This window comes from Salmo trutta, chromosome 11 (genome assembly GCF_901001165.1).
Source record: "Salmo trutta chromosome 11, fSalTru1.1, whole genome shotgun sequence".
Classification (NCBI taxonomy): Eukaryota; Metazoa; Chordata; class Actinopteri; order Salmoniformes; family Salmonidae; genus Salmo; species Salmo trutta.
This window is the reverse complement of record NC_042967.1, coordinates 13,635,349-13,654,581: the sequence shown is the minus strand read 5'-3', so window position 1 is coordinate 13,654,581 and position 19,233 is coordinate 13,635,349. Positions and strand designations below refer to the sequence as shown.

Here is a 19,233-nt window from a genome sequence, read left to right as displayed (position 1 = left end):
TGTTTTTGATAGATTTATTAAAATGTACAAACAAGAGAAACAGGTGTTCTAGACAGAGCATTGTTTATGGAAACATCTTCTAGACTACTTAGCTTTTAACATTTCATTTGTGTCAAGATTTTAGACTTGATGCATGAAAAAAAAGGAGATATATTTTGACACACTACATTGGGATGTTTGTGAATGAGTGTGTAGAAAGAGGATAAACTATCCTGTAAAGGAAACAGTTTGGAGTTCTCGCCCGTATCCCACCTCTCCCAGCTGTATCTTTCTGTCATAGCGAAGCTATATCACAGTATCACTTTCATTTCCCCTGGATCATGAACCAACACTGCTATCTTCTTGGCTTGGACTGTTGCCCTGGCCTCCCTTTCCTCTCCTTTTTGTTGTGTTTTACTACGTGGAAATTATAGCATATCTGCTATTATTAGCATCATCCAGAGCAATCCACCCATAAGCCTTTTAGGATGTCTTCTTGGATGGATATGCAGTGGATTGGCTCGATAGCCTGGTTTCTAATTCATGAGGGTATTAACAGGTGGCCTCGCAATAGCAGGGTCCAGTTCACTGTATGTGGGGGATCAGGGCTGCATTTAGCAGGGCACAACATTGTGAAACGTTCAGAAATATATTTTGCAGAACAGACATGCCTCTGTGAGATGCGGAATCAGGTCTCACGTCAGCTCTAATCATGACATTTCTATCTGCAACGTTTCCACAACGTTTGGCTCCTGAACGAGGCCCAGCTGACACGAGGGGAAGTTGAAGAACATGAATAAAACACAAGCTTCACGCTGAGTAGGACTGAGATCGCCCAATAACAGACACATTGTGAGACATTCACTACATTTATCTAGCTACTGACATCAAAACAGCCAAAAAGGATATAATCAAATCCATGCAAATAAAATGTACAGACAATGGCGATGGAAGTATTGCCGTTTTTTTTCAAAAAGACAAATGAATTGACAATATAGCTTGAGGGGAATGTGAAAAATCTGCATAAACATTTGAAACTGATCTCCCCAAAAATGTATCTTGGAAACAGAGATGTTAACAATTTTAAGTTCATACATGACCTCATATCTCGTATGACTTCATATGAGTTTATGTAAATAAATAATGCAGCTTTCTAGAATGCCCTTCAAGCCAATCAGAAATCAGTATTCAACAATGCCTTGGTATAAATCCTAAGTAAATCAGAACAACAACATGAACACATTCTGACACTGCTACTCTTCCCTAAAGACATACTTCCTATCTATACACACACACACACACACACACACACACACACACACACACACACACACACACACACACACACACACACACACACACACACACACACACACGCACACACAAGAGACATGGACCCTATGACGCAGGGCATATGTTTAGAATTTAAATGAATGAATCAAAATTAGGCGTATTAACTCCGAAGGCTATGATAACAAAAATACAGTATAATAAAAGTACCAGAATATAATGATAGCATTTGTGAAATTTAATTTAGCATTTCCGTAGGTTATCCTGAGATATAAAAGACAACAATAGTTAAATTGTTTATAGACAGGGAAAACATCAACTTAATCAACCCGCCTATATAATATGAATTGAAAGAAATACTTCGTTTTCAGGCGTTTCCGATGAATTTATCTTTTACTTCACGTTTTTTCTTCAGCCTAAAAAACACAAAGAAACAACGTGGAAGTCAGCATGAAGTCAGTGGGTCACTCATGATTCAAATGATTCATTTTGTTGTGCAGAACAGTTATTCATCTGAAAAGCACTTAGCTTCAACCTTTGCTAATCCTGCTTTGTAATCGATGAAGCGTCACGATGGGGAGATCAAACTGGGCTACCTTTCAGGGCTTTTTAACTTTCTCCTCAGTTTTCTCCATCTATATTTCTACCTGGCTGGATGTTCCTGGAAAGTTGTGTCCTTAGTCATCCTGTGACACCACTATCCTGGCTCTCGTCACCTGTAACCCCCTGCCGTACCTTCTGCTTTGACCATGTTTACGTGGCCACTGACCTTTGACACCTGTGCTGAAACATCTGTTTGCGGGACAGGATACCGGACATGGAAAAAAAAAACTCTATTGAATTGATTTATGATGACTCTTTTATGGATTCTTCGAACCGGTGTATGCCCCCTAGCTGTGAAGACCGTGGAGTTGAGGTGGTTCAATTCCATAAAAAGCAATTGGTGACTTAGACTAGATTCACTTTTAGATCGACAAAAAGCTGCGTGTACAGATTTCATACATAAAACTCCTACATACCCAAATAAGAACTGAAGGCAGCTAACAGGTGCTTATTGGATATGGATGGAGTGCAGTCTATAGTACATGACCAAATCAATGAAAACCGACCATGCTGTAGGAGTGTCTCATCCTCACAGTTCTTATATCCTGCCGTTGCACTTTCAAATGTGACCCCCGGTAATCTCAAATGCATGCAATAAAAAGGAGACCAGGTAACAGAGAACAGCTTTATGTGATTACTAAGAGGCTGATTGCATATTGCAGAGCTTATGTGATTACTAAGGGTCTGATTGCATATTGCAGGACAGGTGAGCTCTCGCACAGCTCTGTAAAGTGGCTGGGCTAAACTGAGCTAAAGTTGAGCCATATAGGAACAGATAGGGATCTGTGTGGAGAGAACCCCCAGTTAGGCAGTTACTATAGTGAAGGAGAAACCTAGTCACTGAAAGGCTTGACATTCCACTGGGGATTTAGTGACTCTGGGGAAAATGCTACGAAGGCTAACCTGAGTCCAGCGAGAGACTACCACCTCCTCAATCTGGTCTCTGAACAAGAGCTCAAATGCTGGGTTACAAAAGTAGTGATTACAATTGATTAGATTGCTCACATTGTAGTAAGGCCTAGGAGTCAAGTGTTTGAACTGTAGCGGAGGTAAGTTTCCACCTATCATTTTGTTAATGGATAGTAATAGACCAAAACCTCAACCGGTTTTCAGTCTCATTACCTACAACCTGCATAGACCTGTTTACTACCTTCACCTTTACCCCCCTCTAAAAACGACAGGTGGAAACTAAGTGAAATCCAAAATCCTTTCTGTCCTAAACTGACTATATACCTGTTTTATCATTGCTTTATGACATCACAGAGGGACAGTTTCAAACGTTACAATTTATCACCGCTCTTTCCCTCTCCCCTGGGCTTTTACAGCGTGTAGTAAAGCAGATCTGGCCTTTTGGAACCGCCCACTCGTCATCACAACGGTCTCCTCTAAACTACCTGTTCCATGCAGTCAATATTCCTACACTGCATGGTAGAATACAATAGAACTGTAATTGTCCATTTTGTCAGAAGACGTTTCCATAAAGACGTTTTTGGAAACACTTTGAATGAAAGAGCAATGCATGTGTCTAAGCTAATTACCTACCTATTAGTATGGGCATGTAAAAACAGCAAAATAACCAATGAGAGAAAATAACTAGGGAAGCAAAAATCTGTTTGATCTGACAGATTAACAACTGAAAGGTTAAGTGCTGAAAAGTTTAATAGCTAATCGTAATAGCTTTCAGGTCAAAGCAATGCAGCGATTTACTACATATTTAGTATGCAGTTGTTAATATCAATGTGAAAGCTTGCTGAGGAAGAACAAAACCGCAAGTTCATTTAAAGGTACAGTGTTTCTTCTAATAGGTTTACGTGCAATATAAACATAATGCATTACATTTACAACAACAAAAGCCAAATTCATCATAGTCATGAATATGCACAGCCCTGCGTCAACTTGTATTACTATTTCTCAACCAGTAACATTTCACTATCAAACATCTGGTAAAACATCTCAATTTTAAAACCACCATACACACACATCAAAACGTAGCAATAGTGGCCGCAGTGTAACATACCTAAAGCGTTCATTTAAAGTAAACTGTTTTTACACCTAGAGAGTGGGGAGAAAAGTCCCCCAACCGCGATGACTAACACACTGAAAGACACAGGCATATTAAGCCGTGGTGTGATTCGTCAGTTTGGGCCTGAGGAAGGAATGTTGGAGGTTGGAGCTGATGCTTGAGGCGATACCAGCAGGTGAATGTCCATCTTTCACCAAGTCTCTGATCACAGTAGGCCCAGAGGCCCGGAGAGTAGGTTAGACCCAGGAGGAGTGGACAGGAATGCTAAAACAACCAATTACGTTGGATGGAGACACCGGCAGAAAATACACCAAGCAGAGGATGGTGACAGGTCTATCCCTTACATACTATTGAAGTCACAGGTAGTATCGCATTATGGGGATGGACATAAAGCTGTTATGGCTGCTGCTCCTTCCAAACAGTGTGCCTCCAGGACAGAATCTGATCTCATGGAATAGAAATACCTTGTCAGGAACTAAGACTAAATCCATCCACAGTACTTATTGCTTTGTACATAGAAAGGTGACAGTGTTTGTGAATGAGTGTGGAGAAGGCATCACCAGGGCCCAGTTATCTATCTAGATTTCGCCTATCGGATAGGATTAAATGCATAGAAATAGAATGAATAGAACAGAGTAATTATTGACTTGAATTGGGACACTCGTTCTATTCATTTAAATCGTATCCGATTGCCAAAATCCAGCTAGATCACTTTTGAAAAACTGAGCCTAGGGACTCTAGAGGAGCTGAAAGGATCGGCCACTTCCCTAATCCGGCATTTGGCGGGCGGACTCAATTCCCAGGAGATTATCTGGATAATCCTGCCCCAGGGGAATTCTGTTCAGTAAACAAAGCCTGACCTTAGTTCTGCTGACTACTAGAGACGTTCGACTAACTGCACCTCCCAACTCCCCACAAATGATTTTCTGAACTCTTAGTAGGTCCTCAAAGCACTGACTGTTTGTAAAACAACTGGAAGTGACAGATGGTGTTGGTCAGAGGAACTGTAAGGGTTTTGTTCAATGACTGGATTATTGTCCTTCATTGTTAGTCTAGGATACCGGATTTCAACTTCAGAGTATAGGTACAGATCTAATTTGATCACCCTGTTGCAGGCGAACTTTCCTGCAAAGCAGGACATTTAAACCTCGTGAACTATTTGAGGTTCAAAAAGGCTTAGTAATTCCACGACGAAATTTCAGACTTGATTTTCCCTTACGAAATATGTATTTACCCCAACAAAAATGTAGATGAATTATAATCCACGTTTCCTGTTGCAAACTGTCTCAAATTAAGATCCTACATCTGCAATAGACTGGCCTTTGGCCTGGTCTATTTTGTAAAGCTCAATGGAACATCCGGATGCAATAATAGAATAGAGTAGTAGCCTCTATCTCGAGGAATAGTGTCTGGGCAAAGTGGGCATCACATCATAGCATGCTACCAGATCACACACACGATGTCAAGGGCTGCTGCTAGCTGCAATGAAGATACTAGGTGCTATTCGGAAAACCCTGTGGTGTCGAACAACGGGCCCCTATTTAGAGAGCTATGGAACCTGGGTGACCGCTGACAAGCTAAGCTACCAAGGTGTAAATACTATTTCCATATAGCATATCAAACTTATAGCCATATTATTTTATTGCCATTGCCTTTCTATCATCTGCTTTCCTTTGTTGACAGACCAGTATTATTATTATTATTATTATTTAGCTCCTAAAGCGAAGTCAATGACGGTGTGTGTCTTACAGCACTTGGCAACCAGCTGTCTGGTAGCATGGCGAGAATACAAGAGAGAGAAGGGAAAACGTGACAGCTATGGTGGAACTCTTGGGAAGAGTCTAAAATACAAACACTCAAAAAAGGTCAGAGGTCACCGTCCAGGGTTAGGTAGAGGGTATAGTGAACAGTGAAATTGTAAAAGTGAGCTCTTAAGAAATATCTTCCTTTACCTTGTGTGTGTGTGTGTGTGTGTGTGTGTGTGTGTGTGTGTGTGTGTGTGTGTGTGTGTGTGTGTGTGTGTGTGTGTGTGTGTGTGTGTGTGTGTGTGTGTGTGTGTGTGTGTGTGTGTGTGTGTGTGTGTGTGTGTGTGGCAGGGAAGGTGGCAGGGAAGTCAGGCGCAGGAGAAACCCACTTGGTGTAACTGGAGTAGTTTAATATATATAAAACAAACTCCAAAACCAAAGTACATAAAAAAATAAACATGGGTAAACTAACCCGTCGCACACCTATACATAATACACGAACACATAACCACAAACAATCTCCGACAAGGACATGAGGGGAAACAGAGGATTAAATACACAACATGTAATGAATGGGATTGGAACCAGATGTGTAGGAAGACAAGACAAAACCAATGGAAAATGAAAAATGGATCAACGATGGCTAGAAGACCGCTGACGTCGACCGCCAAGTACCGCCCGAACAAGGAGGGGCATCGAATTCGGCAGAAGTCGTGACAGTGTGTGTGTGTGTGTGTGTGTGTGTGTGTGTGTGTGTGTGTGTGTGTGTGTGTGTGTGTGTGTGTGTGTGTGTGGCATCTGTATGTTTATAGGTGCAATATGCAGAAATCGCTCTGCCATTTCCTGGTTGCTAAATTTCAAATAGTTTGCCTAATTTTAGTTTATGTGACCAAACAAGCAATGTATAGTGTAGAGAATCATTGTACCATCTAAACCGCTGTGAAATATCTTGTAAAAATACCCAAAAATATGTTGCTGTTTGAAGCTGGTGTATGAAACAGAAAGTAAATTTCGCAACAACGAAAGGTAAGAACGGGAAGCATAGAAATAATGCACCTAGAACATATCTACCACTTCTTAGAGTTGAGAATGACACATTTCTATGTGAATTTGGTCGGGTCCCCCAAACAGTTACATATTGCAGCTTTAAGTGTGTGCAGGTCTAGATGTTCCTTGAGGACAATTCCCTCTAGCTCAACCTCTGCATGGACATGTCTCAGTGACCACTAAAGAATGTGGGTGTGTCTCCTAGGACACAGGGAGTACATCACTCTCCTCCTTGTGGTCAGCGTATACCCTTTAATTAGGTTGCGCTGACCTCTGACCTTTTTACTTAGCTCCCATCGCAAAGGGTCACTGAAGGTCAAGGAACCCAAGCAGGAAGTTGAACCGACCCCACCTAGCGGTTTTGTGATGTGGAGACAAGTTCAGGAAGTGAACACGTGAGATGTGTGTGGTATTATACAAACGCGATCTGACTGATCTCTGGACCAGATAGCAGTGGTAAACGCACTGCCGATATGACTAATGGGTTGGGGCATGGTTTCAGGTCACATAAAGGAGAGATGTTTCCTTTCATAAAGAGAGGCACAGTATAGTGTGTAAAAATATCACGGACCAGGGCTAGCAATAGATACTCAAATCAATGTCTCAATTATACTCCCTTGTATTCTACAGAAAGCTAATGAACAAGGCTAATCAGCTTACTACGCAACAAGAGTTTGATAGCAACGGAAGGCTATATTTTAGGCGACTATATGAGTATGGTGTAAGTATATGATAAAACAGCTAAACTATAATTCAAACAGAGAGAGAGAGAGAGAGAGAGAGAGAGAGAGAGAGAGAGAGTGGTTGGAGAAGGTTGGAGTTCCTTATTGGTTATAGATAGCTCTCAAGCATCTGTTTGACTTGACCCCATTTGTCAAGGTTTCAGCTTCTTCTACAAAGGCAAGCCATGATGACCACATAATGGGGATTTCTTTCAAAACAACCTGCCTCTAAATTGTTTGGAAAGCCATGTCCTCTAGCACAGGCTACAAATGAAGTTTGACATGGTGTTAACATTGGTGGAGATCCATAATAGTCAATGAGCCAAACGGTATCTAAACTAGCTAAGGGGTTATCTGAATTTTGTCTTTGATTGACTTGTATACTTAGGGTTGTTATAGGAAACAACTGCCACTAAATCAACTGGCTGAACTAACAAATGTATTTTTCACTCAGTTATTGGATTTTTCACAAGATGAATTTGACACCCAGTTTGCTCTGACCTCTGCCACAGAATGTGATAGTGTTTCAATAGCGAGCAGCTAGATAGCTACATTAGCTACATTCCACCCACACCAGCAGCTGTGTACTGTACTATGAGGCAGGGCTGCATCCTAACGTTTAAATATAGTAAAGGTTAAATATACTAATGGTTTCGCTGAGTGTTGGTAAAAGAAAAAGAGAAAAAAGAAAAGAAAACAGGAAAAGGGCAAAGGGATACGACCAGGTCATGACAGATGCAAAGCTAACAGGAAGCCTTGGGTGTATGTTTATAATAGATTAATTAGCACCTGTAAGTGGCCCTCTTGTAAATTTACCCTCTTGCATTCTAAACACATTTAGATCGTCCGAAACACGCCTGACCGCTAAAGCCAAAGGAAAAGACAGCTGGGTTACAGTTGTAGGAAGTGTTTCTGTTTCTGCCTACCAACCAAAAGTGAATATACTCCCACGTGGAATATTTATTTATTTATTTAACCTTTATTAAACTAGGCAAGTCAGTTAAGAACAAATTATTATTTACAATGATGGCCTACCAAAAGGCAAAAGTCCTCCTGCGGGGATAAGGGCTGGGATTAAAAATGAAAAATAAATATAGGACAAAACACACATCACGACAAGAGAGAAAACACAGCACTACATAAAGAGAGACCTAAGACAACAACACAGCATGGTAGTAACACAACACGGAAGCAGCACAAAACATGGTACAAACATTATTGGCACAGACAACAGCACAAAGGCTAAGAAGGTAGAGACAACAATACATCACACAAAGCAGCCACAACTGTCAGTAAGAGTGTCAAAGATTGAATAAACAGTGCATTCGGAAAGCATTCAGACCCCTTAACTTGTTCCACATTTGTTACTTTACAGCCTTATTCTAAAACGGATTACATTTTTTTCCCCTCATCTACACACAATACCCCATAAAATCAAATTATTGGCATTCTCTCAACCAGCTTCACCTGGAATGCTTTTCCAACAGTTTTGAAGGAGTTCCCACATATGCTTGCCTAGTTGTTGGCTGCTTTTCCTTCACTCTGCGGTCCAACTCATCCCAAACCATCTCAATTGGGGTAAGGTCAGGTAATTGGGGTGAGGTCAGGTGATTGTGGAGGCCAAGTCATCTGCTGCAGCACTCCTTCGCTCTCCTTCTTGGTCAAATAGCCCTTACACAGCCTGGAAGTGTGTTGGGTCATTGTCCTGTTGAAAAACAAATGATAACTGTTGCACAAACCAGATGGGATGGCGTATCGCTGCAGAATGCTGTGGTAGCCTTGCTGGTTAAGTGTGCCTTGAATTCTAAATAAATCACTGACAGTGTCACAGGCAAAGCACCCCCACACCATCACACCTCCTCCTCCATGCTTCACAGTGGGTACTACACATGCGGAGATCTTCCATTCACCTACTCCGCGTCTCACAAAGACAGCGGTTGGAACCAAAAATCTCTAATTTGGACAGATTTCCACTGGTCTAATGTCCATTGCTCGTGTTTCTTGGCCCAAGCAAGTCTTCTTCTTATTGGTGTCCTTTAGAAGTGGTTTATTTGCAGAAATTCGACCATGAAGGCCTGACTCACGCAGTCTCCTCTGAACAGTTGATGTTGAGATGTGTCTGTTACTTGAGCTCTGTGAAGGATTTATTTGGGCTGCAATTTCTGAGGCTGTTAACTCGAATGAACTTATCCTCTGCAGCAGAGGTAACTCTGGGTTTTCCTTTCCTGTGGCGGTCCTTGTGAGAGCCAGTTTCATCATAGAGCTTGATGGTTTTTGTGACTGCACTTGAAGAAACGTTCAAAGTTCTTGAAATGTTCCGGATTGACTGACCTTCATGTCTTCAAGTAATGGACTGTCGTTTCTCTTTGCTTATTTGAACTGTTCTTGCCATAATATGGACTTGGTCTTTTACCAAATAGGGCTATATCTGTATACCACCCCTACCTTGTCACAACACAACTGATTGGCTCAAACAAAATAAGAAGAAATTCCACAAATTAACTTTTAACATGGCACACCTGTTAATTGAAATGCATTCCAGGTGACTACCTCATGAAGCTGGTTGAGAGAATGCCAAGAGTGTGCAAAGCCGTCATCAAGGCAAAAGGTGGCTACTTTGAAGAATCTCAAATATAAAATACATTTTGATTTGTTTTACACTTTTTTGGTTACTACATGATTCCATGTGTTATTTCATAGTTTTGATGTCTTCACTATTATTCTACAATGTAGAAAATAGTAAAAATAAAGAAAAACCCTTGAATTAGTAGGTGTGTCTGGTCCTGTATATGTCAATAGATCCACTGCTAGACCTATCCTGTTTCAATCCGGCCTGGATCAGCACTATAAATAGAGGCAAACAAACAAGGTGTGAGGATTTACAGAGAAATCAACCATCTGTGATGGATGTAGCACAGCAACGTCGGACAGTGGAGGCTGTTGAGGGGAGGACGGCTCAAAATAATGGCTGGAATGGAGTCAATGGAATGGTATTGAACACATGGTTTCCATGTGATTCTTACCATTCCAATGACTCCATTCCAGCCATTACTATGAACCGTCCTCCCCTCAGCAGCCTCCAGTGACTTCAACGTAGGAGGGGACCCAGGCCAGTGTGTGTGTGTGTGTGTGTGAGAGAGTGTGCGGAGCCCAGCCAGCATAGGGCGTGTCTGAAGGCTTTTAACTCTTTATCTGAGCATCAAAGGGAACCTTTACTCTGCATCTCTCAACACACTGGCTGAGTAGAAACAGGGAGACAGGGAGGCAATTCAAGACCTTCTGTGTAGTGCTGATTTAAATAAGTAGGGCACAAGGGATTAAAGAAGGGGTGTATGAAATGTTGAGGGTAATGCCTTTACAAAATGAGATGTGGGGTGTCGTTTGACAGTGTTGTGTGATAAACAATGACTATGAAGATGCTCATTATGTGGTCTTTCAGTCAGTAATGGAATTTAGGGATTACAAATTGATATTAGGTCAGGAATTCATGTCAAACAATATGCATACATTTCATGATCAAAGAAATGTCTTTTGACAGAACAGTGGCTAACAGTAACATCCAGAGCCTGTATATAACAGTATCACATTAAAAAGCTAGACGCCAGAGACGCCATTTTGTCATAGGGCATTTGGGACCCTCAGACAGTTAAGTACAATCAACACTGAAACCTGACTCCATGCACTCCACATTCAAACTTCGGTCACAGGCAGCTGTCAGCCACCAACACAAACGTGTATTTTAATCTCATTCAAACACAATAAGTGTTTAATCTCATGGCTATATACAGTAATAACTAGATAATTGTCAGGGGAGAGGACTACTCATGCTATGTGAGCCACATAACCGGCCGAATACTAATCTAATCTAACATTATAAATATCAGTCTGTAGATACATGCAGCTGTTGTCATATTACACAACCTGAGCTGGTCTATTGTTGAATGATTCTCAGTGTGGAGCCCTGCACAATGTCTATCTCTGTTGGTGAGCCAGGGCAGAGAGTACAGTCGTGGCCAAAAGTTTGGAGAATGACACAAATATTAATTTTCACAAAGTCTGCTGCCTCAGTGTCTTTAGATATTTTTGTCAGATGTTACTATGGAATACTGAAGTAATTACACGCATTTCATAAGTGTCAAAGGCTTTTATTGACAATTACATGAAGTTGATGCAGAGAGTCAATATTTGCAGTGTTGACCCTTCTTTTTCAAGACCTCTGCAATCCGCACTGGCATGCTGTCAATTAACTTCTGGGCCACATCCTGACTGATGGCAGCCCATTCTTGCATAATCAATGCTTGGAGTTTGTCAGAATTTGTGGGTTTTTGTTTGTCCACCCACCTCTTGAGGAATGACCACAGGTTCTCAATGGGATTAAGGTCTGGGGAGTTTCCTGGCCATGGACCCAAAATATCGATGTTTTGTTCCCCGAGCCACTTAGTTATCACTTTTGCCTTATGGCAAGGTGCTCCATCAAGCTGGAAAATGCATTGTTCATCACCAAACTGTTCCTGGATGGTTAGGAGAAGTTGCTGTCGGAGGATGTGTTGGTACCATTCTTTATTCATGGCTGTGTTCTTAGGCAAAATTGTGAGTGAGCCCACTCCCTTGGCTGAGAAGCAACCCCACACATGAATGGTCTCAGGATGCTTTACTGTTGGCATGACACAGGACTGATGGTAGCACTCACCTTGTCTTCTCCGGACAAGCTTTTTTCCGGATGCCCCAAACAATCGGAAAGGGGATTCATCAGAGTAAATGACTTTACCCCAGTCCTCAGCAGTCCAATCGCTGTACCTTTTGCAGAATATCAGTCTGTCCCTGATGTTTTTCCTGGAGAGAAGTGGCTTCTTTGCTGCCCTTCTTGACACTTGTGTGCAGATGCACTCACACCTGCCTGCTGCCATTCCTGAGCAAGCTCTGTACTGGTGGTGCCCCGATCCCGCAGCTGAATCAACTTTAGGAGACGGTCCTGTCGCTTGCTGGACTTTCTTGGGCGCCCTGAAGCCTTCTTCACAACAATTGAACCGCTCTCCTTGAAGTTCTTGATGATCCGATAAATGGTTGGTTTAGATGCAATCTTACTGACAGCAATATCCTTGCCTGTGAAGCCCTTTTTGTGCAAAGCAATGATGACGGCACGTGTTTCCTTGCAGATAACCATGTTTGACAGAGGAAGAACAATGATTCCAAGCACCACCCTCCTTTTAAAGCTTCCAGTCTGTTATTCGAACTCAATCAGCATGACATCTGATCACTCTTCATAACATTCTGGAGTATATGCAAATTGCCATCATACAAATTGAGGCAGCAGACTTTGTGAAAATTAATATTTGTGTCATTCTCAAACCTTTTTGCCACGACTGTACACTGCTTATGTAATGGTTTGGGGAATCAAGCTTGTCTGATGAGTAACTGCCTGAGGCCTGAAGACTTCTGTTAGCTCCCCAAGCAAATGCTTAGGCTTTTAGCTTAGTGAGCTAACATTGTTGTGTTGCACAGGACACAAGAGGCAGATTTGGGATCAGCTGACACCAGCTGTTTTTGTCCTGTGTGTGTGTATGGGGCCTTTCCAGCCTGCCTTTCCACTAGTCCCTCCCTATGATAAAACATCAAGCCAGTCAGGTGACATGACAGAGCCCTGTCATCTCCATCACCACATCAAAACCCACACATGCAGGAAACACCACCCAGCAGCATCCAGCCACTGTTATTACTGAGCCCAGGCCCCCTCTCACACTGCCATAGAGCCATTGGGACGTCCAAAATGGTGGTCTCAAACCACAAAATGGAGGTCTGTTTTTTTAATTTATTACTGGGGACAGCATTGCCACTACATAAACAAGAAAAATATTTATTTTGGGGCCGATGAATGACAAATATATCTAAGCACAAAGTTAGTAGATCTGTTCATAAGCACATGAGATAACATAATCTGATCCTTGGCCTCAGTCTCCACACAGCCTTGCCCTGTCTTTGAACCTATGTGTCCAATCACATCGAACAAAAGCACCTCTCGAACAATAAAATAGCCCACACTAATTACTAGCTAGGCTTGCCCACATTCTCTCCCCTCTCTCTGGACCGACAGGCTATTCCACAGTCAAATTTATGATAACCCCCGTGAGCGGACGGCATGAAAGCAAACCCGATCGGAAAATAACACAGCCGGCCTAACAAGCTAATTATGCTGTTTCATGAGCTGTCGGGTCATGTCCATTATCTCCCCTGGATGGGGGAGGCAAGAGGCCTTTCAAGTTCAGGCTTTCCAGCTTGCTCATCACTACCTAAACCAGGTGGAAGGAAGAAAGGGCTGGCTGTTTCTTGCTTTTCTCTTTCTTTCCTTTTTATGACTCCTTCAAGGTCGATTCAGTCTGTTTTCTATGTACAGTATCTACAACACAAAATAGACAGCTTTTCTTATTGTGTATGAGCAAGGCCGAGCTTTCCTTCCAAGAAGGGCATTTTCTCCTCATGCTAAATGTGAAATCCACAACTGAAGCTGCTGTATAATCCTCGTCTTTTCCACTGTATTTAGAATATAGAGTTAATAACTACAATTCAACAGTGAGAATAATAAGCTACACTCTTAGGTCAAAAAAGGTGCTATCTAGAACCTAAAAGGGTTCTTCGGCTGTCCCCATAGGACAGGGGTGTCAAACTCATTCCATGGAGGGCCTAGTGTCTGCTGGTTTTTGGTTTTCCCTTTCAGTGAAGACCTAGACAACCAGGTTGACCTTAATTCATCAATTAAGTACAAAGGAGGAGCGAAAATCCTCGGCCCTCCGTGGAATGAGTTTGACACGTGCCATAGGAGAATCCTTTGAAGAACCCTTTTGTGTTCCATGTAGAACCCTTTTGTGTTCCATGTAGAACGTTACCAGAGGGTTTTACATGGAACTCAAAAGGGATCTACCTGAAACCAAAAAGTGTTCTACCTGGAACAAAAAGGGTTCTCCTATGGTGACAGCCAAAGAACCCGTTTGGAACTCTTTTTTCTAAGAGTGTAACTACCAAGCCTATCAGCGGGCATACTTGCTTTCCATTGCCGAAATATAATAAGTCGCTCTGGATAAGAGCGTCTGCTAAATGACTTAAATGTAAATGTAAATATAAATAATGTCGCTGTAGTTACCGTGATCCAATATCAGTCCCCCAGTGTGAAACTCTAAACCATATCAATAACCTGCTGCTAGAAGGTAGCCTTGGTAGACTCAGTTCTCACTGTTTGTGTAAGTCATATGAAAGCTCTGGAAGGCAATGGTATGCCAGAATCTCCAGGAACTAAAATGTTAAACGGTGGGTATATGTGATTATATATATATGACTGTGACATAGGTAAATAGAAACTAGCATAAAACATGTTATTTTAACAGATGTATTTTGCTACATTACACATGTAGGATTATTAACGTCGTCATATATTATCTACGGTTAGTTATTCTCCATCTACATGGTCAACTCTGTCTCCAACGATTCTGTTAAATACATCTGTTAATAAATCACGTGAAATGGATCCTGGGACAATGAGGTGTATGGGGCCTTGTGTATTGTAAAATACTCTGAACCAAGGTAGTAATTTCTTCAGAGAGTGTCTGGACCAATTATCCAATCCTCTAATGAACTAATTATGGCAGTCCGAAGGCAAGGATTGTAATTACATACACAGCCACAGCATAGCCACCAAGACTTTCTCTCACGGTTTCCCCTACCTTAAAGACGGAGATTGGAGACACGTCAGTCATCTTTAAGAATGACTATGGTTACACTGTGCATATTTGTGTACATGCAGTGTACACATACATACCTGCATTATAAAAACAGTGTTCATAAAAATGTATCCATTAGTCTGCCTCTCCTCTCCCCCTACTGACCCTCATTCTAAATCTCCTGCTCAAACCATCCTGGAGGGGGGAGAGCGAGAGAAATAAAAAATAAAGAGAGAGGGAGAAAAAGGGGAAACCTGACTATTCTTCCCAACGGGATGGCGCAACGGGCTGCCTTACAAATCCCCACCCTTCTTATCCAGCCTTTCCTAAATACCCATAAAGGACAGGTCTGTCAGTGGTGCTACGCAGTAGCCTTCTCTTCTAATTGCACTCTCCTACATGACCTAATTCATTCTGCTGTAAATGTAGTTTTATGAGACCTAATTCATTCTGCTGTAAATGTAGTTTTATGAGACCTAATTCATTCTGCTGTAAATGTAGTTTTATGAGACCTGATTCATTCTGCTGTAAATGTAGTTTTATGAGACCTGATTCATTCTGCTGTAAATGTAGCTTTATGAGACCTGATTCATTCTGCTGTAAATGTAGTTTTATGAGACCTAATTCATTCTGCTGTAAATGTAGTTTTATGAGACCTAATTCATTCTGCTGTAAATGTAGCTTTATGAGACCTAATTCATTCTGCTGTAAATGTAGTTTTATGAGACCTAATTCATTCTGCTGTAAATGTAGCTTTATGAGACCTGATTCATTCTGCTGTAAATGTAGTTTTATGAGACCTGATTCATTCTGCTGTAAATGTAGTTTTATGAGACCTGATTCATTCTGCTGTAAATGTAGCTTTATGAGACCTGATTCATTCTGCTGTAAATGTAGTTTTATGAGACCTGATTCATTCTGCTGTAAATGTAGCTTTATGAGACCTAATTCATTCTGCTGTAAATGTAGTTTTATGAGACCTAATTCATTCTGCTGTAAATGTAGTTTTATGAGACCTAATTCATTCTGCTGTAAATGTAGTTTTATGAGACCTGATTCATTCTGCTGTAAATGTAGCTTTATGAGACCTAATTCATTCTGCTGTAAATGTAGCTTTATGAGACCTGATTCATTCTGCTGTAAATGTAGCTTTATGAGACCTGATTCATTCTGCTGTAAATGTAGTTTTATGAGACCTGATTCATTCTGCTGTAAATGTAGCTTTATGAGACCTAATTCATTCTGCTGTAAATGTAGTTTTATGAGACCTAATTCATTCTGCTGTAAATGTAGTTTTATGAGACCTAATTCCTTCTGCTGTAAATGTAGTTTTATGAGACCTAATTCATTCTGCTGTAAATGTAGCTTTATGAGACCTGATTCATTCTGCTGTAAATGTAGTTTTATGAGACCTAATTCATTCTGCTGTAAATGTAGTTTTATGAGACCTGATTCATTCTGCTGTAAATGTAGCTTTATGAGACCTGATTCATTCTGCTGTAAATGTAGTTTTATGAGACCTGATTCATTCTGCTGTAAATGTAGCTTTATGAGACCTAATTCATTCTGCTGTAAATGTAGCTTTATGAGACCTAATTCATTCTGCTGTAAATGTAGCTTTATGAGACCTAATTCATTCTGCTGTAAATGTATTTTTATGAGACCTGATTCATTCTGCTGTAAATGTAGTTTTATGAGACCTAATTCATTCTGCTGTAAATGTAGCTTTATGAGACCTAATTCATTCTGCTGTAAATGTAGTTTTATGAGACCTAATTCATTCTGCTGTAAATGTAGCTTTATGAGACCTGATTCATTCTGCTGTAAATGTAGTTTTATGAGACCTGATTCATTCTGCTGTAAATGTAGTTTTATGAGACCTAATTCATTCTGCTGTAAATGTAGTTTTATGAGACCTAATTCATTCTGCTGTAAATGTAGTTTTATGAGACCTAATTCATTCTGCTGTAAATGTAGTTTTATGAGACCTAATTCATTCTGCTGTAAATGTAGCTTTATGAGACCTAATTCATTCTGCTGTAAATGTAGTTTTATGAGACCTAATTCATTCTGCTGTAAATGTAGCTTTATGAGACCTGATTCATTCTGCTGTAAATGTAGTTTTATGAGACCTGATTCATTCTGCTGTAAATGTAGCTTTATGAGACCTGATTCATTCTGCTGTAAATGTAGCTTTCTGAGACCTAATTCATTCTGCTGTAAATGTAGCTTTATGAGACCTAATTCATTCTGCTGTAAATGTAGTTTTATGAGACCTAATTCATTCTGCTGTAAATGTAGTTTTATGAGACCTGATTCATTCTGCTGTAAATGTAGTTTTATGAGGGATGGTCACTAGACATCTTTCTACATTATGTGATTCTACTATACTGTATGAGGAAATGTCAACACTACATGTCATCTTAAGGGTCACACAAAAAAAGCAGGCCAAGCAAAACTACTGACTGAGCGATAGAGAAAAGGGGGGAGGAAGAGAGGGGTGGGAAAAAGTGAGGGACTGACAACCCCTGATGGATGTGAGATAACAGGGATTTCTGGGGGTCTGCTTTTTTGTGAAATGGGAGGCGACCTGTGACTGTTAACACGTTGCGTCTAAGATCTGGGCCTATCATCGGCTGTTAAGAGCGGGGTGGATTCCTCAGGTCTTCAGGGTCCAGGCCCTGGGCTGCAGCACTGTAGTGGCGGCAGGCTTCAGAGAGAAGAGAGACACAGGTGCAGGGGGCTATAGTTATAACTTCCTGTCTGACTGACTGACTGGCTGAGAGGACCCAAGCTGCTGGAGTCTCTCTGAGGAATCTAGCTGGAGTGCCTGATCGAAATGAGATAAGAGGCAGAGTTATGAGCAGAACAATTGTATGAGACAGTATGAGTGGAAATCGGAAATGCATTGTTTAGCGGCAAGTGGGCAAGGAGATCTTGAAGAGGGTTGGGAGCTGTTTGGTAGATTGCGAAAGATATTTGATGTGCAAGTTGTGGTTGTTTCCTTCTAGCTGTACGACTTGTTCTTGTAGAGGCTAAACGACGTCTGTCCAATAAATAAGTTATAAAATTGCAGAGGTATAACAAATACGCCTACATGTGTCCCTCTCACTCAACCTGGAGCCTATATAAATCCTCGCTACACAAGTAATTCAACTGTGATATATGCTGGAATATCTTATGACCGTCAATGGAGAATTGAGTCCAGATGCATCGACAACCACAAACATCCCTTCAAGGAATATATATATATCAATGTGGATTAGCCTCGTCAAGAAGATTTACGAAGATGGGAACCCATAATCTAATGCAGACTGATAGATAATGACCAGCAGTACCGGTAGATTGGTGGTTATGACTTCCTATTTATACTGCAATGTTAATTCAGGGAGACCGGTTCAGTAACATATCTGGCACTTCCAGCAGAAGTCGTTTGCGGCCTGCTGACCTGGCTGGTAGGGGGGGTGGGGGGGAGTGATCCGTTTACTAACACCTGAGCTGGGGAAGTAGTTCAGCAGCTGCAGGGGGGAGGTTGGGGGTCCGATGGGGGCTTACCGTGGTTGTGAAGGGGCTGCAGATAAAGGAGGATGTCTTTTAGGCCGGGTTGTCCAGAGGAACCTCAGAGAAGCTGCTGGTCATGGCCCGTCCTGAGAAAGTGTGTGAGAGAGAGAGAAAGTGTGAGAGAGAGAAAAAGTGTGTGTGAGAGAAACAAAATAATGAGGAGACAGGGCATAGATGAAGTGATGACCATGGGGAGTTTTAACCCTAGATCTATGGCTACATTTCACCTGCTAATGGTTACTAAAGGATGCTTGTAGATCTATGGCTACATTTCACCTGCTAATGGTTACTAAAGGATGCTTGTAGATCTATGGCTACATTTCACCTGCTAATGGTTACTAAAGGATGCTTGTAGATCTATGGCTACATTTCACCTGCTAATGGTTACTAAAGGATGCTTGTAGATCTATGGCTACATTTCACCTGCTAATGGTTACTAAAGGATGCTTGTAGATCTATGGCTACATTTCACCTGCTAATGGTTACTAAAGGATGCTTGTAGATCTATGGCTACATTTCTCCTGCTAATGGTTACTAAAGGATGCTTGTAGATC

The 19,233-nt window shown here is 41.3% G+C and overlaps 1 protein-coding gene across 2 annotated transcripts in view; it reads right to left on the bottom strand.

The window, feature by feature from the left end:
- The window catches only part of LOC115202244 (mucin-5AC), a 35,075-nt gene continuing 15,842 nt past the window's right edge, over nucleotides 1-19,233 (bottom strand). For both annotated transcript variants that reach the window (XM_029766236.1, XM_029766235.1), the window contains exons 9-10: nucleotides 18,674-18,765; nucleotides 1-1,685 (exon numbers count right to left, since the gene is read on the bottom strand). In XM_029766236.1, coding sequence (XP_029622096.1) covers nucleotides 18,713-18,765 — 53 coding nt within the window. In that variant the 3' untranslated portion in view covers nucleotides 1-1,685; nucleotides 18,674-18,712. The remainder of the gene's footprint in view (nucleotides 1,686-18,673; nucleotides 18,766-19,233) is intronic.